The sequence below is a fragment of the Gymnoscopelus microlampas genome (genome assembly GCF_963454915.1).
Source record: "Gymnoscopelus microlampas genome assembly, chromosome: 16".
NCBI lineage: Eukaryota > Metazoa > Chordata > Actinopteri > Myctophiformes > Myctophidae > Gymnoscopelus > Gymnoscopelus microlampas.
Genome location: NC_139953.1, coordinates 3,696,743 through 3,722,230, shown reverse-complemented (window position 1 = coordinate 3,722,230; position 25,488 = coordinate 3,696,743). Strand labels below are relative to the sequence as shown.

Sequence of the window (25,488 nt, the reverse complement as noted above, 5' to 3'; positions counted from 1 at the left end):
TATTATCAAATCTTGATTTAATTGTATTTACAGCAGAATCAGAGGCGACACGTTGTGATCTTAAAGTAGAATGTTTGTTTTGGCTTGTTTTCTCCTAGAATGATTAGGACACATCCACTACATAAATGTCCATACTGATGTCATACTGATGTCATACTGATGTCATTAAAAAAGGTTAAATAATGTCTGATACATGGATCAGGCTCTGGATGATTCTACTGTACTTTAAGGATGAGAAATACAATGAGAAACATTTCATTCATTAGTTTGAGATGTGGAAAACATGCATAATGACTTTGTTCACTTTGACGCTTGTTGTTCTGTCTACATATAGTGTAAGGTGAGTATTTGATTTACCCTGAATGGGATAAACTGCTTAAGTAAGGGGTAGCTGGGGGAGTAGTTGCTGTAATGTATTCATTGATTTAGTTTTGCTTAATTTTATGAGCAAATACAGTATTTTAGTCTTTTGTCAGAGACATTTTCCAAACATAGCCTACCGTAGGAGTCTAGATATAATTCCAGTCATAAAACATTCAAAACTTGTGATAATCATACAGAAGTTTATTGTTTATTATGTAAAATACATTTGAATTTAAATGCATGGCTTTGTTTATAGCAGCTCCTATTGGTCAGGTCTGTGTGTGTGTGTGTGTGTGTGTGTGTGTGTGTGTGTGTGTGTGTGTGTGTGTGTGTGTGTGTGTGTGTGTGTGTGTGTGTGTGTGTGTGTGTGTGCGTGTGCGTGCGTGTGTGTCAAATATCGAGAAGTTACTACTTGCAAATATCATGTTTTATATTTGTGTGTGTATTATCCTCGCCTACTAGCTCTTCAAGGATGTGTCCGTGATGTCAGTAGGGAAGTGTTTCCTGCCATATGAGGGTGCTGACTCATCCTTGTTCACAATACCTTTTGACTGTATGAAGGTGGTGACTCATCCTTGTTCACTCTACCTTGTGACTGTATGAGGGTGCTGACCCATCCTTGTTCACTCTACCTTGTGACATTGCCACATAAGTCTGTGAAATAATATGTTTCTTGTTTATCTTTTCCTTTCAATACTCATCATACCTGGACAAAAAACATAACATACTTGGTGATAACAGGGGAATATATTGGTTAAAATATGGTTGGATATTTAACACCTAAATGTAGTGTACGGAAAACATGTTTTGTTTTGTGTAAGGTGATTATTACGGGGCCAGGCTTCCAGCATGGACCCGTTTTGTTATTGGTATTATTACGGGGCCAGGCTTCCAGCATAGACCCGTATTGTTATTCAGATTATTCCGTTTCTTCTGCCACTTTTGGCAGTTCTGGCTGAACCGTGCAGTCGCTTTTTATGAAACTCGGCCATATGATAGATGGTCATGAAAAACGATCAAGAAATAATTCTCACAATCTTTCGTCAAAAGGTGGCGCTATAGCACTCAATTGAAAAATGCCAACTTTGAACAGGTACAACTCATGCCCTGTTTCACCTACAGCCATGAAACTTCGATGCACACATGCGTCTCCTCATGCTGAACAACTTTCAAACTCTGACTTTTGACCTCTGACCTTTAGATCTCCCACCATTTTGAATTATATGAAAAACAGTTAAAACCTATCTCCTCCTGGGATTTTTGAGTAATCTGCACGAAACTTTTTACACATGAACTTTGGACCTATGCCGACAAACTTTTGCAAAATATTTTCCATAAGTGAAAAAATGAAGCTTTAATGAGCCAATGAATATTGCAGTTTTATGACAATTATTCATCTGCCCCTAACACATACATGCAGACTTACCATTCTTTGAAACTTTGCAGAAATGTAAAGGGCCATTCCAAATATCACTGAAACCAATCTTACTCCAATTGGTCAAACGGGGGCGCTATAGCAATTTTTTGAAAATTGAAACTTTAAACAGGCAAAAGTCATGCCTCGTTTGGCCGACAGCCATTAGACCTGCTTACACATGTGCCTTGACTAATGAGGAACACATCTATCACGTTGACCAGTAAGCACCGCCCTTAGATTGTCCGCAATCTTGAGCAGTTTGAAAAACACTTAAACCCAGGATTTTTCAGCTATTTGCGTGAAACTGTATCATCTGTGTGATCTCCTTTCACAGGTTCTTGTCTGTTGGTGGCTTCTCGCTTAAATGTGTGCCCCACAACCTGAAGGTCACCAGTTCAAGCCTCACTTGGTGCAGACTTCATCTAAGTTGCATTTCACACAACATGACTATCAATGAATACATCTGCAATTGTTAAAGATAACATGAAATACTTAATTGAGTGTTTTTACATACAGCTGATCTACAATCTCACAACTTTTCAGATAGCAATGAGAGTATGTTTTTTCAATGTATAACATACTTCATTGTGAAAATAGCCGATGTACAATCTGACAACTTTTAATGGTTTGTGAATGGTTTTACTTTCACTAGTTTTGCTTCTGAGGAGATGTACAATTTCTTCATTGGTAAATGGTTTGTGAACGAGTGATCTTAGTGTTAGTGAAACAGGGGCTTGGGTCATGACAGAAGGCAAGCGTTTGTCATCCTCAACAGACAACATCAGCCTGGACAAAGCTATAGCACTATAGGTAGTGTTGCAGCTACCTAAGAGTGCCTCACGACCGTAAGGTTGCTGGTTCAAGCCTCACTTGATGCACACTCATTTAAGTTGAATTGCAAAAAACATGACTCAATCTATTCCGTTTCCATGGCTCTCTCTCTCTCTCTTCAATCTATTCCGTTTCCATGTCTTTCTCTTCAATCTATTCCGTTTCCATGTCTCTCTCTCTGTCTCTTCAATCTATTCCGTTTCTATCTTCAATCTATTCCGTTTCCATATCTCTCTCTCGTGGTTAGTGAGCCCGCCCAGGGAGCCAGAGACTCTGGTTGCCCCAGGTACGATTCCAGGCCAGGTCAGCAGATGTGTCGATGAAATTTGTCATCGACACAAGCAAGACTCTTAACCCCTAATTGCTCACAGGCCCTCATTGGAAACAAGACCGCAAGGACTTTCATTAACTGACCTGTTAAAGGAATTATCATTTCTCTTTCTCTCTCCTGGCCCCGTATTATCGCTGCTTGCAGCTATATTTACGGGGCCAAGCTTCCAGCATGGACCCGTATTGTTATTGGCATTATTACGGGGCCAGGCTTCCAGCATGGACCCGTATTGTTATTCCGATTATTCCGTTTCTTCTTCTGCCACTTTTGGCAGTTCTGGCTGAACCGTGCAGTCGCTTTTTATGAAACTCGGCCATATGATAGATGGTCATGAAAAACGATCAAGAAATAATTCTCACAATCTTTCGTCAAAAGGTGGCGCTATAGCACTCAATTGAAAAATGCCAACTTTGAACAGGTACAACTCATGCCCTGTTTCACCTACAGCCATGAAACTTCGATGCACACATGCGTCTCCTCATGCTGAACAACTTTCACACTCTGACTTTTGACCTCTGACCTTTAGATCTCCCACCATTTTGAATTATATGAAAAACAGTTAAAACCTATCTCCTCCTGGGATTTTTGAGTAATCTGCACTAAACTTTTTACACATGAACTTTGGACCTATGCCAAAAAACGTTTGCAAAATATTTTCCATAAGTGAAAAAATGAAGATTTAATGAGCCAATGAATATTGCAGTTTTATGACAATTATTCATCTGCCCCTAACACATACATGCAGACTTACCATTCTTTGAAACTTTGCAGAAATGTAAAGGGCCATTCCAAATATCACTGAAACCAATCTTACTCCAATTGGTCAAACGGGGGCGCTATAGCAATTTTTTGAAAATTGAAACTTTAAACAGGCAAAAGTCATGCCTCGTTTGGCCGACAGCCATTAGACCTGCTTACACATGTGCCTTGACTAATGAGGAACACATCTATCACGTTGACCAGTAAGCACCGCCCTTAGATTGTCCGCAATCTTGAGCAGTTTGAAAAACACTTAAACCCAGGATTTTTCAGCTATTTGCGTGAAACTGTATCATCTGTGTGATCTACTTTCACAGGTTCTTGTCTGTTGGTGGCTTCTCGCTTAAATGTGTGCCCCACAACTTGAAGGTCACCAATTCAAGCCTCACTTGGTGCAGACTTCATCTAAGTTGCATTTCACACAACATGACTATCAATGAATACATCTGCAATTGTTAAAGATAACATGAAATACTTAATTGAGTGTTTTTTACATACAGCTGATTTACAATCTCACAACTTTTCAGATAGCAATGAGAGTATGTTTTTTCAATGTATAACATACTTCATTGTGAAAATAGCCGATGTACAATCTGACAACTTTTAATGGTTTGTGAGCTTGTAGATCGGCTACTTTCACTAGTTTTGCTTCTGAGGAGATGTACAATTTCTTCATTGGTAAATGGTTTGTGAACGAGTGATCTTTGTGTTAGTGAAACAGGGCCTTGGGTCATGACAGAAGGCAAGAGTTTGTGATCCTCAACAGACAATGTCAGCCTGGACAAGGCTATAGCACTATAGGTAGTGTTGCAGCTACCTAAGAGTGCCTCACGATCGCAAGGTTGCCGTTTCAAGCCTCACTTGATGCAGACTCATTTAAGTTGAATTGCAAAAAACATGACTCAATCTATTGGCGACCTTGAGATTGTGAGGCACTCATTTAAGGGAGACGCCATTGGACCAACAGACAAGGAACTATGAAAAAGGAGATCACACAGATGATACAGTTTCACGCAGATAGCTGAAAAATCCTGGGTTTAAGTGTTTTTCAAACTGCTCAAAATTGCGGACAATCTAAGGTCGGAGCTTACTGGTCAAAGCGATACATGTGTTCCTCATGAGTCAAGGCACAAGTCTAAGCAAGTTTCACGACTTTCGGCCAAACGAGGCATGACTTATGCCTGTTTAAAGTTTGCATTTTCGAAAAATTGCTATAGCGCCCCCTTTGGCCAATTGGAGTAAGATTGGTTTCAGTGATATTTGGAATGACCCTCTACATTTCTGCAAAGTTTCAAAGAAATGTGAGTCTGCATGTATGTTTTGGGCGCAGATGAATAATTTTCAAATAAAAAACTGTAATAGTTAAAATCTATCTCCTCCTGGGATTTTTGAGCAATCTGCACGAAACGTTTAGCACTTGAACTTTGGACCTCTACCTACAAAAATTTCCAACGGATTTTCCATAAGTGAAAAAATGCAGAAGTTAGGAGCCAATGACTGTTTTTCATATAATTCAAAATGGTGGGAGATCTAAAGGTCAGAGGTCAAAAGTCAGAGGGTGAAAGTTGTTCAGCATGAGGAGACGCATATGTGTATCCAAGTTTCATGGCTCTAGGTCAAACAGGGCATGAGTTGTACCTGTTCAAAGTTGCCATTTTCAATTGAGTGCTATAGCGCCACCTTTGGACGAAAGATTGTGAGAATTATTTCTTGATCGTTTTTCATGACCATCTACCATATGGCCGAGTTTCGTAAAAAGCGACTGCACGGTTCAGCCAGAACTGCGAAAAGTGGCAGAAGAAGAAGAAGTGACAGAATACTGCCAATAACAAAACAGGTCCAGAGCTGAGCTCTGGCCCCGTAAAAACCTTTTTCACAAACATGGCTGACTGACTTCCATTCAGATGGATATTAATATTAATGTTATGAATAACTCTGATTGTGTGTGTGATCATTTATTTAATGTTTCAATATAGTTTATTACACGGCTTGGTTGAATGCTTGATTCTGATTGGTCACTCACTGAATTTAGCGCTCTTCTTTTGCTTAATGACCTCTGAACTCAAAAACAGACTGTTGTCTAATCAAAGACTCATAAATAATCAATACAGTAACTGAATATTGATTCTATATCAACACTTCCCCTTGTTTTCTGAGGTGAGCGTGTTGCACTGGACACACCTGGCATGAATTAATGGAATACTTTCATTATCGTAAGCAATGAAATCCTTTGTTTTGTTACTTTTGGGTCGATTTATTTAAAAAAAAAAAAGTAGCCGTGTAATAAGCAGGATAATCAATGGGGAACTGGTTATTATTGAGAAATAAAGCCCTTCAGGGTGATAAAGACCCTCTGCTAGCGTGTCTAATCATCCTGTCTCTGTTTATTTCTCAATAATGACCGGCTCCTCATTGATTATCACTTTGTGTAGAACTCAGTACAAGTGTTGTCACTGACATGTTATGTTTGTGTTTTCTGACCACAGACACTATAACAGTTATTTGATGAATCTCCCCACACTAATTATCCTTAGCATTTTGTTTAAAATACACACATCTGTGAAAAAGCTTGATGATGTCATCATTGTGCTGCTGTTATGACTATTTAAAAGCTTGATGATGTCATCATTGTGCTGCTGTAACCTAGATACCTCATTGGCCTCTGCAGTTCATTGGAGCAACTGGTATCGCAATACCCTTGTATTGCTTCCGCCCTCAGTCGCGTGCGTCACAGAAGGGGGCGTTCAGTAGGCCTCTGATTGGCCTACCGAATGTCCCCTTCTGTGACGCACGCGACTAAGGGCGGAAGCTGGTGCGCGCCCGAGATACAGACGCCTCAGAGCCGGAGGAGGCGTCTACCTTTATATGTCTATGGTCATGACTATTTAAAAGCTTGATGATGTCATCATTGTGCTGCTGTTATGACTATTTAAAAGCTTGATGATGTCATCCCTGTGCTGCTGTTATGACTATTTAAAAGCTTGATGATGTCATCATTGTGCTGCTATTATGACTATTAATATTCAAAAGCTGGACACGCATGTATTTCCTCCTCTCTCCACCAGGGGGCAGTGATGACTCTCTGCTTCTCTGAAAACACACCCAGGTGTTCTGTGAAAAGACAATAAAGCAATAAGAATCAGAATGTATTAACTGTGTGAACATGTTAACACTTTAGAACAACCTTCCCTTATATTCAATGAACTGAATCATTGGAAAGTCTGGTGATGCAAGGTTATGCTGACTCTAGGCCTGACCTCGACTAAGTCGACTAGTCGACTGGTTAGTCGCGGGGGGTCCGAGTCGACTGCGTGTGTCTTAGTCGAATCTAGTCGTCTAAAAAAAAAAAAAAAAAAACGAAGAAAAAAAAAAGTGATGCAACATTGGATCATTCCATTTCGGCTGTCGGGGGTGCTTAATGACTGATTTAACATGTACTTGCTTGGTTTTTCCCAATACATTATTATATATATCCTATTTTTGGCAAACTATTAGTTAATTAATATAACAAATTTGAACATAACTCACATGCTTTCTGACTGCAAGTTTCAATCAATGTCCAATGTGCGTGAAATCCTTGAAAAAAATCGCTACGGTGGTAGTAGACTCCAAATGACCAATGCGCAATTGCGCATCATGGAACAGAATTTCACCTGCTAGTCTCAATGCTGCATTGCTGTTCGTGTTCAGTGGTTCATTAATCTATTTCGCTAGTAAATTAATCGCTCACAATCGCTCACAATGTCTGGGAAAAGAACCTCACAAGTGTGGAAACATTTTGAACATTCAGACGATAAAAAAAAAGTCAGATGCAGGATTTTTTTTTTTTAAACAATATATTTATTTGGCATTTTCAGGTATGTAACACATCAATATGGCAATTGTAGTAAATGTCTATAATAAAACAACAAACAAAAACAGAGCAAAAAGACAACACATAGCAATCATACATATACATAGCATCTGGCATCCAAAAACAAAAATTAAACAAAACGTTACAAAGACATAAAAACAAAACAAAAAAACAACAACAACCAACAGACAAACAAAAATAATAAGATATGGTCATGAATTTTCCTCCCACAATACGAAGTAGCAGAACTATTTATTTACACAGGTCCTAAAGGGTTACCTTCCATAAACTGCATGAACTGTCCCCAAATTTCTTGAAAGATGGCAGGTTTCTTTTTAATCGCAAAAGTGAGCTTCTCAAGTGCAAGACAATTTGATAATTCTCTATACCATTGTCTTATGTCTGGTTTATCTGGGTTTTTCCAAAAGAGCGCAATTGTATGTTTAGCCTGGAGAAGAGAATATGTGATCATACTCTTTTTTTTACTGTTAATTTTGAGATTATCAGGAAATATGCCCAGAATGCACAGCTGTGGGCAAATATATTTTCTGAGATTATCTGGGATAATATACCAATTACCTCTTTCCAAAACTTCATGATCTCTGGGCATTGCCATAAACAGTGAAATAATGTACCCTTTTCCACATTACACTTTATACATTCGTCTGGTGTATTAGGATCAAAATGGTGAAGTAGAGAAGGAGTAATATACGTTCGCATCAGCCATTTGTACTGTAATAACTTGTATCTGGTATTGATTGTCTGCGTTTGGGCTTTATAGCAAACCCTCTGCCAATCTTCAACGCTTATTTCTACATTTAAATCACTGCACCAGGCCAATAAGTCAGATGCAGGATATGCGATCACACGATGTCATATCACTCCACAACAAGTAACATGGCTTATCACTTAAGCAGGGTAAGTTGTTTGTGAAGACGATACTGTGGCCTAAAACAATATTGGCTATGTCGACTCCCTAGTAGCCTACCTACTCCCCTTCTTATTATTTTAATATTTCTAATGGAATATCAGTCATATGTAGGGGCTTATATGATTTATTTCTATTTATTATTTTCTAGGCACACCCGCATCTTTCAGCCACACCCAGTGCGCCCAGCACGTCGAGTGCAGCGGCTGCGGCCCCATTGACTCAGACGAAACTGGATTTTAGGGCACCAGTCTCATGAGAAAAGGAGAAGAGCTATTACGGACAAAATTGCCAGTTTTGTTGCGCTTGACATGAGACCAATTAACATTGTTGAAGGAGAAGGTTTTAAAGACTTAATGCACACACTGGAGCCAGGATACACATGTCCAAAAAGGGAGACAGTCATGCATGCTGTGCATGAGAAATACACTTCCACAAGGGAAGAAGTTTCCAAATTAATAAACAGAAGTGAAGCAGTCAGCTTGACCACAGATATTTGGACTTCACTGACAATGGAGGCATATATGACAGCTACAGTGCACTTCATTACAGAGGATTGGCGATTGGAATGTTTTGTGTTAGAAACAAAAAAAATGGAAGAAAGTCACACAGCAGAACATATTGCAGAAACGCTGACAGAGATTATTTCTGATTGGAACATTCCACGCAATAAGGTTGTTTCTATTGTACATGACAATGCAACAAATATTGTTAAATGCACTGATCAACTGGCTGATGACCCGTCATGGGGGGGAGTGAGAGGAGTGCGTTGTGCTGGCCACACTTTACAACTGTGCATCAACACTGCGCTCAAGCAGCAAGATACTGTCACTCGCACTGTAGCTGCTGCAAGGCGACTTGTTTCTCACTTCAAAAAAAGTGCCAAGGAAACCACAGCACTTGCAGAGAAACAGCAAGGCCAGGTTCAGGTTCAGGGTGAGGGTCAGGGTCAGGGTGTGCCTGTGCCCACTGTGCCAAAACATAAACTTATGCAAGACGTTGCGACTCGCTGGAATTCAGTCTATATGATGCTCGAGCGCTTGATAGAGCAGAGAGGGCCGGTTTCTGCTGTGCTGTTAGATTTAAGTGTCAGCAAACGGGCCGATCGTGATCTTGACCTCACAACAGCCCAGTGGAGAACAGCAGAGGACATAGTTAATGTTCTCAAGCCAATGATCACCCTGACAGAGCTTTTGTCGCAGGATATGAACGCATCGCTGTCCGCCACTGTTCCGATGCTCATTAACATTCAGAAACGGCACCTGGTCGTGCGTGATGATGATAGCAAGGTCATTAAAACCCTTAAGACAACACTGACCCAGGAGATTGACAGACGATGGAATCTCAAAGAGCCCCTCCTGGCGAGCAGCCTTTATATTAGAGCTGCCGTTCTTGATCCCCGTTTTAAGAAGCTTTCTTTTTTCACCGATGAGCAAAAAGAGGAGGCTTATTCAGTGGTGGAACATCTAGCTGAGAGTCTAGCGGAGGACATGCCTGTCCGTGTCCGCGAGGAAAGCCATGACAGTGACAGTGACCCTGAAGAGCTGGAGCAGCCACAGCATGAGCCCCCCACAGTCCGCCCAAAACAGAAAGAGAAGGACCTGGTGGTTTCAATGCTGATGGACGTTGATGATGATGAGGAGGAACAGCCAGGAGAAGAGGAAAATGAGCTGAAGGCTTATATAAAGGACTACACAAAAAGCAATGCAGGACCATTGGAATGGTGGAAAAAGAATGAGGAGAGATACCCAAAGCTGTCAAGAGCTGCAAAAAGAATCCACAGCATCCCATCCACCTCCACACCGTCAGAGAGGATCTTCTCCAAGGCAGGTTTTATTATCAGCAAAACAAGGAGCGCTCTTCTCCCGGGAAACGCGGACAAGTTGATTTTCCTCGCACACAACTTGAAAAGACTGAACAAGCTGACACAAGACCAGTAAAAAGCAAAAGTTGTTCTTTTGATCAGGCAGGTAGGCCTATGCTAAGTGTTGATTAAACTTTCCACCGAGTACCTATAGGCTACATTTTTTATTATATTTTGTTGATGAGCCTAATATTATTTTGTTATTTTATTTATATTAGGGTTATTATTTCGTTTTGTTATTATTACTGTATTCTTCTTATTTGATTATTGTTTGTTTTATTTTTTTGGCATGCAGGCTTAGCCTATTCTAAATTTAATGTAATGTTTAATGCATGTGCAGCGGACACCGGGCGGCGGGCTATCAGCTGGGCTGTCAGTCATATAGTTTAATTATCCCAATATTATTTTGTTCATTCTTTTATTTATTTTAGGGTTATTATTTCGTTTTGTTATTATTATTACTGTATTATTCTTCCTATTTGATTATTGTTTTTTCTTGTTTTTTTGGCAGGCTTTAATTACATTTAATTTAATGTTTAATTGCGCACGACCGCACCGTATGGCGGATGATGACGCATGTTCAGCGAGGCCAGCGACAATCAGCTGGGTTAATAGGGCTGTCATATAGTTAAGCCAAACTGTCTTATTTGCCGTAAATTGTGGACTAAGTTTGTTATATGTTTAAAAGTTTAAAAGTAAGGCTGCCCTTGGTTTTTGTTTGATTATTATGCCGAGTTGCGGACACCACACTTGTTGTCTTGTCAGTCAGTTGTCGTGTCACCGGTTTAAGTTTTGGAATTTGGACTGAACTGGACTGAAGTTTAAGGAGTTTTTTGTACAGTAACTAGCACTGTGCCAAAAATGAATAAAAGTTTGCTCTTCAGAGTAAGTAACTAACTGCTCACTGTGGCCTCTTTTTTGTACTGTAAACCCTAGCCTAAATGCCTCTTATTGCCTCATAAGGTCAACTAACTTAACGCAAATCTTAAATAATGAATGAGAATTATGATATATGAGTTATCTATTAAAAAAATACATCCTTATGTCACGCCAAGAAGACATACTGTTTAAATGGGTGTTTCACCTTTCTCTTTTTAAGCCAATATTGCAAAAAAAAATCGGGAGGGGGGGGGTCGACTCCAACCCCCCGTTGGAGTCGACTGCCAGTCGACTATTGGCAATTAGTCGCCAAACTGATTCGACAAGACAAATCCTTAGTCGGGGAGAGGCCTAGCTGACTCTCTCACTGCGCCTCGCCATTGTGCTCGTTAAACATGTTTATATTTGATTCATGAATATTTGATTGATGAATCAATACATCTGACCACATTGTCATCAGTGTCGTCTGATACAACTTTAAATTGTTTGATTATTACATTTGATTATTCAATTAATTATGATAAGAAATTAAATTAGTTATATCTCTGAAAATCAATGTTCAAAGTAGTTGAATAAGTGAATTAATTCAGTAGTTTGTATTAGTATCCTAGTCTAGTTGTTTCACTTCTTACACCAGCATGTTGTTTTGTGAATGTGTTCTAGTTTTATACACTTTGATACATTTTAAATAAAAGTGGATTAAAAAGAAAGAGGGAGAGAACCTGGGTGTGTGGGAGGAGTCTAAAGATCGTCATTGGTTGTTGTCGGAACCAGAATACGACCTGATAGAAGAAGAAGAGAGACAGTTAAAACACACAGACAGACAGACAGACAGACAGACAGACAGACAGACAGACAGACTGTTAAAGGGACACTGCCACAGTGTGGGAAATAAATCATATGTATTGTGTGCATAAATGTACACACAATAACACAACAACACAACAATACAATAACACAACAACACAATAACACAACAACACAACAACATTAGGGTTCAGTCATCAGGGTCACATGTTGCATCAGAACTAATGTGAACATTTGACTCTTATAGTTCTATGTGACAACATAGAACACACTTTGACTTGAGTTGTGGCTTTACATGTTTGTTTTGTTTATTTGTTTGTTTGCATTTCTGTGAGGGTTCCACATGTCATGTGATCCTCTGTTGATCTGACCTAATTTCTTCCACTGGTAGTATAATACTTAGTTAAACATGTAATAAACATGTTAATTAAAAATGTAATAAACAAGTTAATTAAACATGTTAATTAAACATATAATAAACATGTTAATTAAACATGTAATAAACATGTTAATTAAACATGCTAATCACCTTGTTTCTTCCACTGGAAGTAGATGAATCCAGACAGGAACAAGACCAGACCCAGAACCAGACCTGATGCTCCCATGGCCACCTTGTTCTTCACTGACTCTGGCATGGAGAAATCTGTCAACACAAATATTATATTACAATAATTATATGATATGATATGATATTATATTATTACAGTAGATTAAAACACCTTGTTCTTCACTGACTCTGGCATGGAGTCATCTGACAATAATATGACAACAACCAAACACAGTATGTGATATAAGACAGGTACAGTACAGTTAAACTGTACAGTAAACAGATTACAATAAAGTAAACTATATCAGTGGCCAACTACTGAAGTCATGTAGCAGCCAACTATGTTTTATTGTGTATAATATTTTTAGTACAGGTAGCTAACATGTGGATGTGGGAGCAGCCATTAGTAAACAAAGATGATGTACCTCATCTAGACAAGACACTTATAAGCTCTAAGTAGGTGAGGCTCCTGTCATGACCTTCTGATTAGAACGTTACTTTTTAGGAGTTTAAGTTTTCATGTATTTGTATTGTTTTTTTATGGAGTGCTGTTTTTACTTTCTGTAAAACAAATATACCTTCAGGTACAAATAGAGAATAATCATTTAACCCTTAAAACCAGAGTGTAGTGTAACAAATTACAGTAGATTACAGTAGAGTACAGTAGATTACAGTAACTGACCCCAGTCCATCTTGATAGGCGCGGTCAGGCTGGGATGTTCCACCATGCATGTGATCTTCTCTCCTGATCTGTATCACTCACACACACACACACACACACACACACACACACACACACACACACACACACACACACACACACACACACACACACACACACACACACACACACACACACACACACTACGATTAGGCACCATAGCATTAGGCCGTTATATGCAATAAGATAAGTTCATATTGATATTTTCTCTGCCTAAAATAATCATGACGTGCGTGTGTCCTTAAGTAGAACGTGTGTCCATGTGGATCTGCTCAGAGCTGAAGCGGCCCCTCCTCCCCGCCCGGTCTGGCAGTGAGTGAGCAGCTGTTAATTAGCACTAACATTAGGACAGATTGTGAAAGTAGCCGATCTACACGCTGAAACACACCGCGATTCAACACATTGATTTTGTTTTTTGGAAAAACTATGTGTGTGTAGGAGCGTGAATGCCCCGCTGGGCTCTCCTCCGCTCTAGTGTTTATTGTGTATTCCACTATTCCCTCCCCAATGCAGAAAAAAAGAAGAGGAAGGCAAGAGGCAAAAAAAACGTATTAATGAGATACACATGTAATAGCGTGTTCCTGTGTGTGTATTCATGTATAGTGCGCTTGTACGCGGGTCTCTGTGTGCGTGTGTGTGTGTGTGTGTGTGTGTGTGTGTGTGTGTGTGTGTGTGTGTGTGTGTGTGTGTGTGTGTGTGTGTGTGTGTGTGTGTGTGTGTGTGTATTTTGAAAGAATATATGTATAGTTGTCTATTAAGTGAGTATTTCTATGTTTAGGTTTCTGTTAGGTGTGTACATGGGTGTGTACTCCAGGTAGGAGTGGTACTGGTAGTACCAGTAGAGGTGTGTATTTCTATGTATAGGTGTCTGTTAGGTGTGTACCTGGGTGTGTACTCCAGGTAGGAGTGGTACTGGTAGTACCAGTCTCCATCAGACAGCTCATCGGTAGAGGAGAGACCAGAGGTCAAAGGTTCTTGACCTCTCCACCAGGTCACCAGGATCACTTTAGGATAGAAGTCGTAGCTGCTGCACCTCAGCATGTGAGTGTGTTCACCACGACGAGGGGGAGTCTCTGACTTCAGGCTCACTTTGGGCTCCACTGGATAAATAAGATTATTATCATTATCATTATAAAAATGTCATTATCATTAATAATTGTATATCATCCAAATGAGATCCAAATGATCCAGAAAACGCTTGGTCTTCAACCAGCAAAAATGTTCACGTTTCCCGGCTCTCCCCCGTTCTCCTCTCCCTCCATTGGCTCCCAGTTGCTGCCCTCACAGAGTACAAACACTGATGTTGGCCTACAAAGCAACCAAAGGTATGACACCCCCATATCTTCAAGCCTGATCCAACCCTACAACCCCTCCCGCTCACTCAGATCAGCTAACACAGAGAAGCTGTCAGAACCTTCTCTAAAACACCCTGGACAACGCTCCACACGTCCTAGACCCTTCTCCCTTCTGGCTCCCAAACTGTGGAACAAACTCCCCATTGCAGTCAGAACTGCAGACTCACTCCCAATCTTCAGCCGTAATCTGAAGACTCACCTCTTCAGTCTCCACCTCAGCCTGTAGCACTAGACCTATCCTTGATGACCTTGCAGGCTTAGATTACTATTTCTATGCATTTGATGTATTATCTTGTGTTTTCCTTGCTTACTGTAAATCACTCTGGATTAAGAGCGTCTGATAAATGCCTACATTGTAAATTGTAACTGTAAGTGTCAGTGTTTGGCCACCAGATGGCACCAGAGAACTAACGTTTCATAGAATACTGTGTAGATATACCATATTCTACAGTTGTATACAAAGTAGAATGCATTTATATAATGTCATTTAAACATATTAAATCCTTCACAGTTACAGTGCTTTACATGAACAAAACTAAACCAAGCAATATCATTTAATGAAAATAGTTCAAATGAACAAGAGTAGAAACAAACAAAACAACACACATAATCCTGTAAAATATTACTAAAGTGATTAAAACCATACAAAACAAACTAGTAAAGACAATAATTAAATATAAAACCAGGGTAAATGAAGTGCATAGAGGTGTGTGTTAGCCTGCATGGTTCTTTTTAAAGTTCATTTAAAAACATTAATCCTGGTGTCTCTATTTTAGGAAGGTGTATGTAGGTGAAAACACTCAGAAATAGATCTATATGTTTCATTTATACTCTGTGTACGATGGTGACACCACATGTTGTGAGCTTGTAGATCTGATATTTCCACTGTGTGACAGCGTGTTAGGATACAGTATAAATCAAGAGGATCTAAAATGTTTCTCAGAATATTAACCCATTCAATCCCGGAACACATCTGTGTCATTTTACATTTCTTTTTTTCAGATCTGCTATTAAAAAATAGCAGATCTACAAGCTCATAGCGTGGCACCGAGTGTCGCGCTATGAGCTTGTAGATCTGCTATGTTTTGAACATTTTTGAAAATATGTGTAACTCTTTAGATATTTTTAAAGCGAACATTTGTTCCAGGGACCCCCAGAAGCAAAGACTTGAGTTATGAAATGTTCAAGACTTTTCAAAAATAGCCGATCTACAAGCTCATAGCGCTGCACTCGGTGCCGTGCTATGAGCTTGTAGATCTGCTATTTGTGAATAGCCAAATAAATGTAAAACGAGATGCGTCCCCGTATTGAATGGGTTAAGGAATGTTTTATAATCATTATCAGATCAATATTAACACCATTAATCATCTCTGAATAGAAAGATTTATTATGATGTCATGTTATAGTTTATGAGGTGATGAGTGTTGAGTGCTGCTCTGAGATCAGCTCACCTCTCTTGTTCAGAACATTGGAGTAGTAGAGCTCAGTGTTGTGTTTGCAGATTGTCTCTCGGTTCGCTCTCACCGCAGCCAGTTCTCCAGGATCTTTATTCATGCGCTCTGCGTTCTTCACACCAAACTCAGTGTATCCAACCCACTGATCTACTCTACTGTCCCACCTGAACAGCTCATCACCATCAAAATTCACTGAGGATATGTACTGTATGTCCTTCAGCTCACTGGAGTTAAACACACAGCGTTGAACCTGATAGTACACATATCCATCTGGAAATAGACAATTAAAAATGTCACTAATGTTCAGTTTTATTATCATCTGTATAATATCAACTCTAGGCTAACTGCTCCCTATCGGCCAAATAGGTCACTCCGTCTGTCTGTCTGTCTGTCTGTCTGTCTGTCTGTCTGTCTGTCTGTCTGTCTGTCTGTCTGTCCGTCCGTCCGTCCGTCCGTCCGTCCGTCCGTCCGTCCATCCGTCCGTCCGTCTGTCTGTCAGACCCCACCATGTATTTCCAGGATAACAGAGATAACACTAACAGAAAGTTTGTTATTTAGAGAGAGAAATGCCTCACAATAGGAATACATTTTCATGTGTTTTATTTTGATGGTAACTGTTGTAAAATCGTATTATATTGGATTTTGACATGACTTTTAATTGTAAATACAAGAAAATAAATTAAAGTGTGTGTGTGTGTTATTTAGAAAATATGTCACCATAAAAAACATAAATGCTTAATATACATGCTTAACCCATTTAGCACACCACTCTGTGCCGCGCTATGAACTTGTAGATCTGCTATTTTTGAAAAATCATGAAAGTTTGCGCAAATCTTTGAATATATATATACTTTTAAAGCAAATATTTGTCTTCTGGGGATTCTACAAATGTCTTCTAAATCCTAAACAGTTTAAAAAAAAAACAAGTGTTGTTATAGTGGTTCACAAACTTTTTTCATGATTTTTCCCCCCCAAAAATAGCAGATATACAAGTTCATAGCGCGTCACTCGGTGCCACACTATGAACTTGTAGATCTGCTATTTTTTTAACAGCCAAAGAAATGTAAAATGACAGATATGTTCCTGGATTGAATGGGTTAAACATTTTCATTAATGTTAAATACATTCAACCGTTTTAGTTAATAACTATTGTGTTCATAGTATTCATGTACCTTTCACTGGTGGTTTCTTCAAGGCAGTGCGGATGGTGTCCAGTTGGGCTTTGCAGTAGTGCTGCTGACCCACAGCTAATGCATAACCTCCTGTGTTGGTCATGTGATCTACAAACGGAGGCTGAGGCTCCACCCCCTTCCCTTTGTTGTAGTCTGCGTAGAACACCACTTCACCATCCAGTGCCATCATGAACTCTTTATATGAGTCTTTAACTGTGTCTGAACAGCCATAGAGATTAATGTCCTCATGGAACACTGGAAATAAAACAAAGATGACATTAAATACAAAGTTCATCATCATCATCATCATCATCATCATCATGTTAAACAGTCATGTTTGGTTCTAAAGGTGAATATTAGAAGTATCTTCCTGTCAAACATTTTATTCAACAGATTTAAATGTTTTTATAATATTATGAAACAGATTCATAATGATTTATTTCAGGATGTGAACATAACATTATATAATATAATGTAATATAATATACAGTGGTGGAAAAAGTACTCTAATGTTTTACTTTAGTAAAAGTATCAATACTGCAATGTAGAAATACTCGGTTACAAGTATAAGTCCAGAATTTTTAATTTACTTGAGTAAAAGTACAAAAAGTATTGGTGTCAAAATGTACTTAAAGTACCAAAAGTAGAAAGTACTCATTATGCAGAATGTCCCATTTTACACGTTTTCAATTGTATAACAATCTTTTGAAAATAGCAGATCTACAAGCTCACAATGTGTCGCATCGCGACACATTGAGAGCTTGTAGATCTGCTATTTTCTAATGGTCTAAATGTATATATAGGGCTGAAGTGTATGTTTTGTAATCAAAATCTACAAAGTAACTAGTAACTAAAGTTTTCAAATAATTGTAGTGGAGTAAAAGTATAATATTTGCCTCTGAGATGTGGTGGAGTAGAAGTAAAAATACTGAAAATTGTACTTAAGTACAGTACTTGAGTAAATTGTTGAACATATGGAAATGTATTAGAATGTAATTTATGTTGAACAGCTCACTTTAGGATATAGGCTTTAAATTATTTTATCAATTGATTTGCCTAAAGAAAGAATATGATATTGACTGACAGGTTGAAATGACTGCTGAGGTGTACTGGAAGGCTTGCAGCAGAAAGAAACCTTTTGTGGTTTGTCCCAAGATTTGATAGATTTAATGCAAACGTGAATCCTTTGATTTTCTCATGTATTTAACCTGATGTTATTAATGATTTAATGTATAATTGCCGATAATATGCAGTATAATTGTATTTACTGAATTATGCTCAAGTATAAGACACATCTTGGGGGAAATTTAACCCAGTTTAACCCCCCCTCCCCCCCCCGTATGCCCATATATGGCCATGCTGATAATGTCGGTGCAAGGTGCAAAGTAAGCGTTTTTTGTGTGTGTGGGTGGCTGTTGAAAAAGACACAAAAGACACATACACACACACTGACTTCTAAGAGTCACGCCTACGTGCACACACATACACTCACACTGACTTTCTTAACTTTCAAAGAATCACCAACGTGCACGCCTACGTGCACACACACATACACACATTATTATACCTATTTATAATAAATAATATTAATAATTGGTATTATACATTTTTGGAACTATACCACATTTAGACTGGCCTGTATTTCAGGCTGAATGAGATCTAAATGGAACCTCCTCCTTTTTAATCTAAATTCTAAATGATTTTAAGACAAGCCTAAATGAAGGCATTTGTAAATCTGACCAGACAGACATGAAACATTCCTAGATTTCATTTATATTTGTATTTTGTATTGTTAAATACACATCTGTAATCCCACTATGAACTGAGCAAATAAAGGGAAGCTTTTAATCTTCAAAAAAGCCTAATTTTCTGAGTTAATGCTATAAAGATAAATAGACTAGGGTTCTTCTGAAGGACATCACCACGCCCTCGGTGAGTATGGGAATTCCACACAAACGGCTAAATTACTGATATAATACACACCTCATTCAGGTAGAGATCTGTAGCTGATGCAATGTTTGATGCAATGACTTGTTTTGCAATGACTTTATGCTATATGATTATGTGCAGTGGTTTTGCATGATGGTATAAATGTAAATATGGTTTGCATGGTTTGGCTCGCTATCCCTGTGTGACTAGACTTATAGGACCAATAGAAATTCCAAGTTGTAGGCATAGGATGAGAGTGGGTTTTGATAGGATGAGCATCAGTGCATTTCTCTAGACGGAGGTGCATCAGTGCATTTCTCTAGAACCTAATGAAAGGTTAGAATCAGCATGTGTGTGTGTGTGTGTGTGTGTGTGTGTGTGTGTGTGTGTGTGTGTGTGTGTGTGTGTGTGTGTGTGTGCGTGCGTGCGTGCGTGCGTGCGTGCGTGCGTGTGTGCGTGCGTGCGTGCGTGTGCAGGTGTGTGTGTATGTGTGTGTGTGTGTGTGTGTGTGTGTGTGTGTGTGTGTGTGTGTGTGTGTGTGTGTGTGTGTGTGTGTGTGTGTGTGTGTGTGTGTGTTATTAGTGTGTATTGTTCATAAGTCAGGTTGCACAGTGTAAAATAATTGATCCAAAGCCTGTTGGTTCGGGCCTTGAGTCTGAATAATAACACTATGAATAAACTGTATGTATATTTGATATATCATTATAACAGTATGTTATTCAGTATATAATGTTATAAAAAAAATATAATGTTTATTTATATTAATAAAAATATAGATATATATTTCATACATCATAATATATATAGAATGTATGTATTACGATATAAATATACTGTATGTTTTAATAATATAAATATAACAATATAAATATAAATGTATTTTATATAACAAGAGTAACATCTATGAATGAATATTTTATATAATAAGAGTAGATTTATAACAGTATCTTTAATATAATAACATAAATATAATGTACTTACTTCCTGGGATCGCTTTGACATGAAGTACAGAGGAGAGGATGAGGAGGGTGGCTGTAATCTTCATCATCACTGATCAGAACTGATCTGAATTTAACAGATGAGAATAAACATATGAGAATAAACATATCAGAATAAACATATGAGAATAAACATATGAGAATAAACAGAAGAGAATAAACAGAAGAGACTTGAGTACATGTATTTAGTTACTTTCCACCACTGCTTGTGACCATCTATAATCATGCACTTTATCTGACAACGCATCCTATACTACTTGATAGCAATACTGCACTTTATACACAACCAGGTGAAAGTGGCTGACAGGTCTTGCCGTAACTGACACACACGCACGGCACATGCGCGCGAAAATGTCTACTGTACTGTACTTCTACTGTAGAAGTACCCAGGTAGCCTAGTTGAAACTACTTCACACTATTGGGATGAAAGCAGCAGCTTATATGGAGCGGGGGGAGAAAAAACAAAAGTCAGACAAAAAGTGGGGGGAAATCACAGATCTGTGAGAGTGAGGGAGTCCCGTCGTACGCACAATGAATGGTCATGACGCCCTGTATGTCAATCTGACGTTAGTAGATTATGTTTTCTTCTTGAACATGGCCATGGGTCTGTGGCAGGTTATTTAATATGGGATTTTCACAGCTGCCTTTGACTTTTTCTTAACGGAACGGCGCTCTGTGACCGAATCCTTTAGCGGAACGCCGTTCCGGACCGTTCCGGCCCACTTTCACCCCTGTACACAACTCACTTTAGTATACACATGTGACCCACCATGACACAGAGCCTGTTATTGTTAATGTTTTCATTTTCATTTTTTCATGTCATATGAAAGCAGGAATCATAACTACACATTGACATGTTGTCATGTCATATGAAAGCAGGAATCATAACTACACAATGACATGTTGTCATGTCATATGAAAGCAGGAATCATAACTACACATTGACATGTTGTCATGTCATATGAAAGCAGGAATCATAACTACACATTGACATGTTGTCATGTCATATGAAAGCAGGAATCATAACTACACAATGACATGTTGTCATGTCATATGAAAGCAGGAATCATAGCTACACATTGACATGTTGTCATGTCATATGAAAGCAGGAATCATAACTACACATTGACATGTTGTCATGTCATATGAAAGCAGGAATCATAACTACACAATGACATGTTGTCATGTCATATGAAAGCAGGAATCATAGCTACACATTGACATGTTGTCATGTCATATGAAAGCAGGAATCATAGCTACACATTGACATGTTGGTTGTACAGTTTGACCCACCAGTTTAGGAGATATGGCTTATAGAGTGATGTGTTGCAGAGATACAGAGAGCTGAATAAACAGAACCTGAAAGGTTCACTTCTGTGATCTGTGACATTTTAACACCTATCCCAGAATACATTGTTTGAAAGGTGGAGGTCTGAGAGGGCCCAGGTAGATGACTATTACAGCCACCACAATCTGATGGATAGGACCCTGCTAACCCTAACCTCTTGGCCACGTATATGGCCAAGAGTATTGTTTTACTAAAAACTAAGGGTTGGAATGGATTCAGGATTCAGGACCCCTGAAAACCTATAATTAGACATTCCACAAGTTCATTTTGGCCAATTTGAATTGTTCCAGGTTTTTTTCCAGGCCCTCTGGGTACCCTAACTTTGATTGGCTCACACAAAGTATCCCAAGGGAGTTCGGGTTGGAACAAATTGAGAGGTGTTTGTAGACACCTTTATGAACATGTTTGTGAAGAAAGCTAGTGGTAAGCATTTATTTTACAGATTGGTCAGACATTAGGCTAACTTTCCCTAAACTAATTATCTAACCCAGTGCACAATACTACTAACAATAAAAATAACACATTTAGCTCCTACTAGTGTTGTTAGGTAGAGTAAACCTGACTCTAGAACTACCACAAGGGCCCTGATCATATGGGCTTAAATGACGTGTGTGTGTGTGTGTGTGTGTGTGTGTGTGTGTGTGTGTGTGTGTGTGTGTGTGTGTGTGTGTGTGTGTGTGTGTGTGTGTGTGTGTGTGTGTGTGTGTGTGTGTGTGTGTGTGTGTGTGTGTGTGTGTGTGTGTGTGTCTGTGTAGTGTGTATTGTTCATAAGTCAGGTTGGCCAGTGTAAAATAATTGATCCAAAGCCCGTTGGTTCGGGCCTTGAGGCTGAATAATAACACTATGAATAAACTGTATGTATATTTGATATATCAATATAACAGTAAGTTATTCAGTATATAATCAACAGACATAATGTTTATTTATATTAATAACAATAACAATAACAATAACAATAACAATATATATATATATATATATATATATATATATATATATTTCATGGATCAAAAGATACATATAATATATGTATAACAATATAAATATGCTGTATGTTTTAATAATATAAATATAACAATATAAATATACTCTAATATATTACAAATAAGAATAAACAGATCAGAATAAACACATGTTTACCTCAAGAGAAGTTCTGGAGTCTGAAAGAGAGTGAAGGAGGACTCGTTTTATAGTTTAGAAGAATCAGCCAATCAGATTAAAGATATGATGTTGCATCATCTGTTTCCAGAAAGACGACAGTGTGGATTATTGCATATAATCATGTATATAGCTGCTGCTTATGAACCTTATGTCTCCTTATGTACATACTGTACCTTATGCACCTTATGTCTAACCCAGGGGTCATTAATATGTCAGTACACGGACAAATGTGTCCGTGGCAAATTCTTCATTTACACACCATTATAATGTTCTTATTTTAATCATAAGACCCAATTACTGAATGTCAAGTCTCTGGGTTTTCTTCAGAATATGTATGGCTCTGATTTACTACAACACTATATATGACACATTAGGAGTCCTACTAGTGGTTCTCAAATGTTTTATTTGCAAGGACCCCCATTACTCTGAGAGTGTACAAATGGAACCAAATGGACCCGTAAATATCTGGTCACTTCAGAAGAGAAAACCCAAATAAAATGCTCTCCACTCCACTGGTCTACTCTGCACATATGTATTATTATGCAGGGTGACAAGGGGGTGTGGTCTCTGAAGACCATATTCACACGGCGGCCATTTTATTATTAAGTTAATGAAATGCCACCCCGTTTCTTCAATGCAAAATGACAAAATGGCCGCCATGTGAATATGCTCTATTATTTCCAGTTCCATAGTGTAAAATAACACCAGTCAGAGTTCCATAGGCTTTGTGTCCACCCCCTCCCCACCCCCCCTTGTGACAAAGTCTTGTGTGTGTGTGTGTGTGTGTGTGTGTGTGTGTGTGTGTGTGTGTGTGTGTGTGTGTGTGTGTGTGTGCGTGTGTGCGTGTGTGTGTGTGCGTGTGTGGTTAAACCACTGAGGCCTCTGACTGGAAACTCAAATCTCGAAACTTGAATTTCACTTCCTGATTCACTCAGCAACCAATCAGAATTATTCTTTTATTAAACATCACCTGTTACTATAGAGACATGTTGAACAACCTGAGAGACAGACAGAGTGAGTGAGTGAGTGAGTGAGTGAGTGAGTGAGTGAGTGAGCGAGTGAGTGAGTCCACATCAGTCCAGAAATCCTTTTGACATGTCTATGCATCCAGTAGAATGAATGGTTATCAAAGTGAAAGAGTCAGTTATTAAGTCAGAGATGAGACGTACGGCATGGATTTATACTCAGAGGGCATTTCACTGCATTCAAGTTCAGGAGAGTTTGGAAAGGCAATTCTTTTGAACGCTGCCTTAAGTTACCACATGGAAAGCACTAAAGCAGGCGTTTACATTTCTTTCACCATTTAGTAAATATCTGGAGAGAGAGAGCACTTTTAGCAGATGGATAAAGGGGCGCGGTCTTGAGCCCCCTTTAACCCATTTTGGGCGGGAACCCCATATTTAAAGTTTTTCAGAAAACTTAGGTCAGGATTTAGAAGGTGTTTTTAGAATCGGTCTCAGGTCTAAATGGCTTAAAGGAGTAGTTCACCCAAAAAAGTACTTATTTTCTATCAATTACACCCCATGAAGCCGTGAATTCATGGAGATTTATTTGTTTTTGTCTCATTCCTGAGTCAATAATTTGATTACCGGTGGTCTCTCCAGTAGGAGACACAAATTCTCCTACCGGATACATTAGAATTCTTTCCACCGGTCATCATATTATTGGCTCCATGAATTCAAAGATAGCAGATCTACAAGCTCACAACGTGTCGTTGTGAGCTCCAATTTTCACTACTTTTGGGGTGAAACTCTTGTATGTTGAAGTAGAGCAGGGGTCTTCAACGTTTTCAGCCCAAGGACCCCCTAGTAGAGAGAGAGACGAATTAGGGACCCCTTAGCTGAGAGAGAGACGAAGCGGGGACCCCCATACATTGCATACAATTGTGTTGCAGATTAAACTTTTCAATAGATTTCATAGATAGCTTCATTGACTATCATCAGTGTTGTGTAAATTAATATTTTTAGTTCATTTCAGACATTTAACCACTTAAACCTTCATTAGTTACGGGGCCAGGCTTCCAGCATGGACCCGTTTTGTTATTGGTATCATTACGGGGCCAGGCTTCCAGCATGGACCCGTTTTGTTATTGGCATTATTCCATTTCTTCTTCTTCTTCTTCTTCTTCTTCTGCCACTTTTCGCAGTTCTGGCTGAACCGTGCAGTCGCTTTTTACGAAACTCGGCCATATGATAGATGGTCATGAAAAACTATCAAGAAATAATTCTCACAATCTTTCGTCCAAAGGTGGCGCTATAGCACTCAATTGAAAATGGCAACTTTGAACAGGTACAACTCATGCCCTGTTTGACCTACAGCCATGAAACTTGGATACACATATGCGTCTCCTCATGCTGAACAACTTTCACCCTCTGACTTTTGACCTCTGACCTTTAGATCTCCCACCATTTTGAATTATATGAAAAATCTCCTCCTGGGATTTTTGAGTAATCTGCACGAAACTTTTTACACATGAACTTTGGACCTATGCCAAAAAACGTTTGCAAAATATTTTCCATAAGTGAAAAAATGAAGCTTTAATGAGCCAATGAATATTGCAGTTTTATGACAATTATTCATCTGCCCCTAACACATACATTGCAGACTTACCATTCTTTGAAACTTTGCAGAAATGTAAAGGGCCATTCCAAATATCACTGAAACCAATCTTACTCCAATTGGTCAAACGGGGGCGCTATAGCAATTTTTTGAAAATTGAAACTTTAAACAGGCAAAAGTCATGCCTCGTTTGGCCGACAGCCATTAGACCT

The 25,488-nt window shown here is 38.9% G+C and overlaps 2 protein-coding genes and 1 long non-coding RNA gene across 5 annotated transcripts in view; 1 reads left to right on the top strand and 2 right to left on the bottom strand.

Annotated features, from left to right (window-relative positions):
- The window catches only part of LOC311063456 (protein NLRC3-like), a 621,663-nt gene that overhangs the window by 41,271 nt on the left and 554,904 nt on the right, over positions 1-25,488 (top strand). The gene's annotated exons all lie outside the window — the stretch shown is intronic.
- On the bottom strand, positions 5,641-6,335 carry LOC311063479. Its single transcript, XR_014602599.1, has 2 exons — positions 6,104-6,335; positions 5,641-6,008 (listed from the first exon to the last, which is right to left on the bottom strand). It is a non-coding gene; the product is annotated as an uncharacterized lncRNA (long non-coding RNA).
- On the bottom strand, positions 6,557-23,677 carry LOC311063465 (H-2 class II histocompatibility antigen, E-S beta chain-like). 3 transcript variants are annotated; one of them, XM_084082943.1, is made up of 9 exons: positions 23,605-23,677; positions 20,192-20,270; positions 17,282-17,536; positions 16,107-16,379; positions 14,184-14,400; positions 13,262-13,329; positions 12,562-12,675; positions 11,948-12,007; positions 6,557-6,812 (listed from the first exon to the last, which is right to left on the bottom strand). In XM_084082943.1, exons 2-8 carry the CDS (start codon positions 20,256-20,258, stop codon positions 11,967-11,969), a joined length of 1,035 nt encoding a protein of 344 aa, XP_083939069.1. In that variant the 5' UTR covers positions 20,259-20,270; positions 23,605-23,677; the 3' UTR covers positions 6,557-6,812; positions 11,948-11,966. The 3 variants fall into 3 exon arrangements, with proteins under 3 accessions (XP_083939069.1, XP_083939067.1, XP_083939068.1); XM_084082941.1 differs by lacking the exon at positions 23,605-23,677 and adding an exon at positions 22,697-22,813 and having other exon boundaries at positions 20,192-20,275; XM_084082942.1 differs by lacking the exon at positions 23,605-23,677 and adding an exon at positions 22,697-22,800.

Bases quoted from the DNA above. Each gene is read 5' to 3' on its own strand.
- LOC311063465 (XM_084082943.1), bottom strand. From the start codon at position 20,258: ATGATGAAGATTACAGCCACCCTCCTCATCCTCTCCTCTGTACTTCAT. The intron at 14,401-16,106 runs GTGAGCTGATCT...TTATTTATCCAG, and splicing joins CAATGTTCTGAACAAGAGAG to TGGAGCCCAAAGTGAGCCTG. The intron at 12,676-13,261 runs GTCAGTTACTGT...TTGTGTTGACAG, and splicing joins GCCTATCAAGATGGACTGGG to ATTTCTCCATGCCAGAGTCA.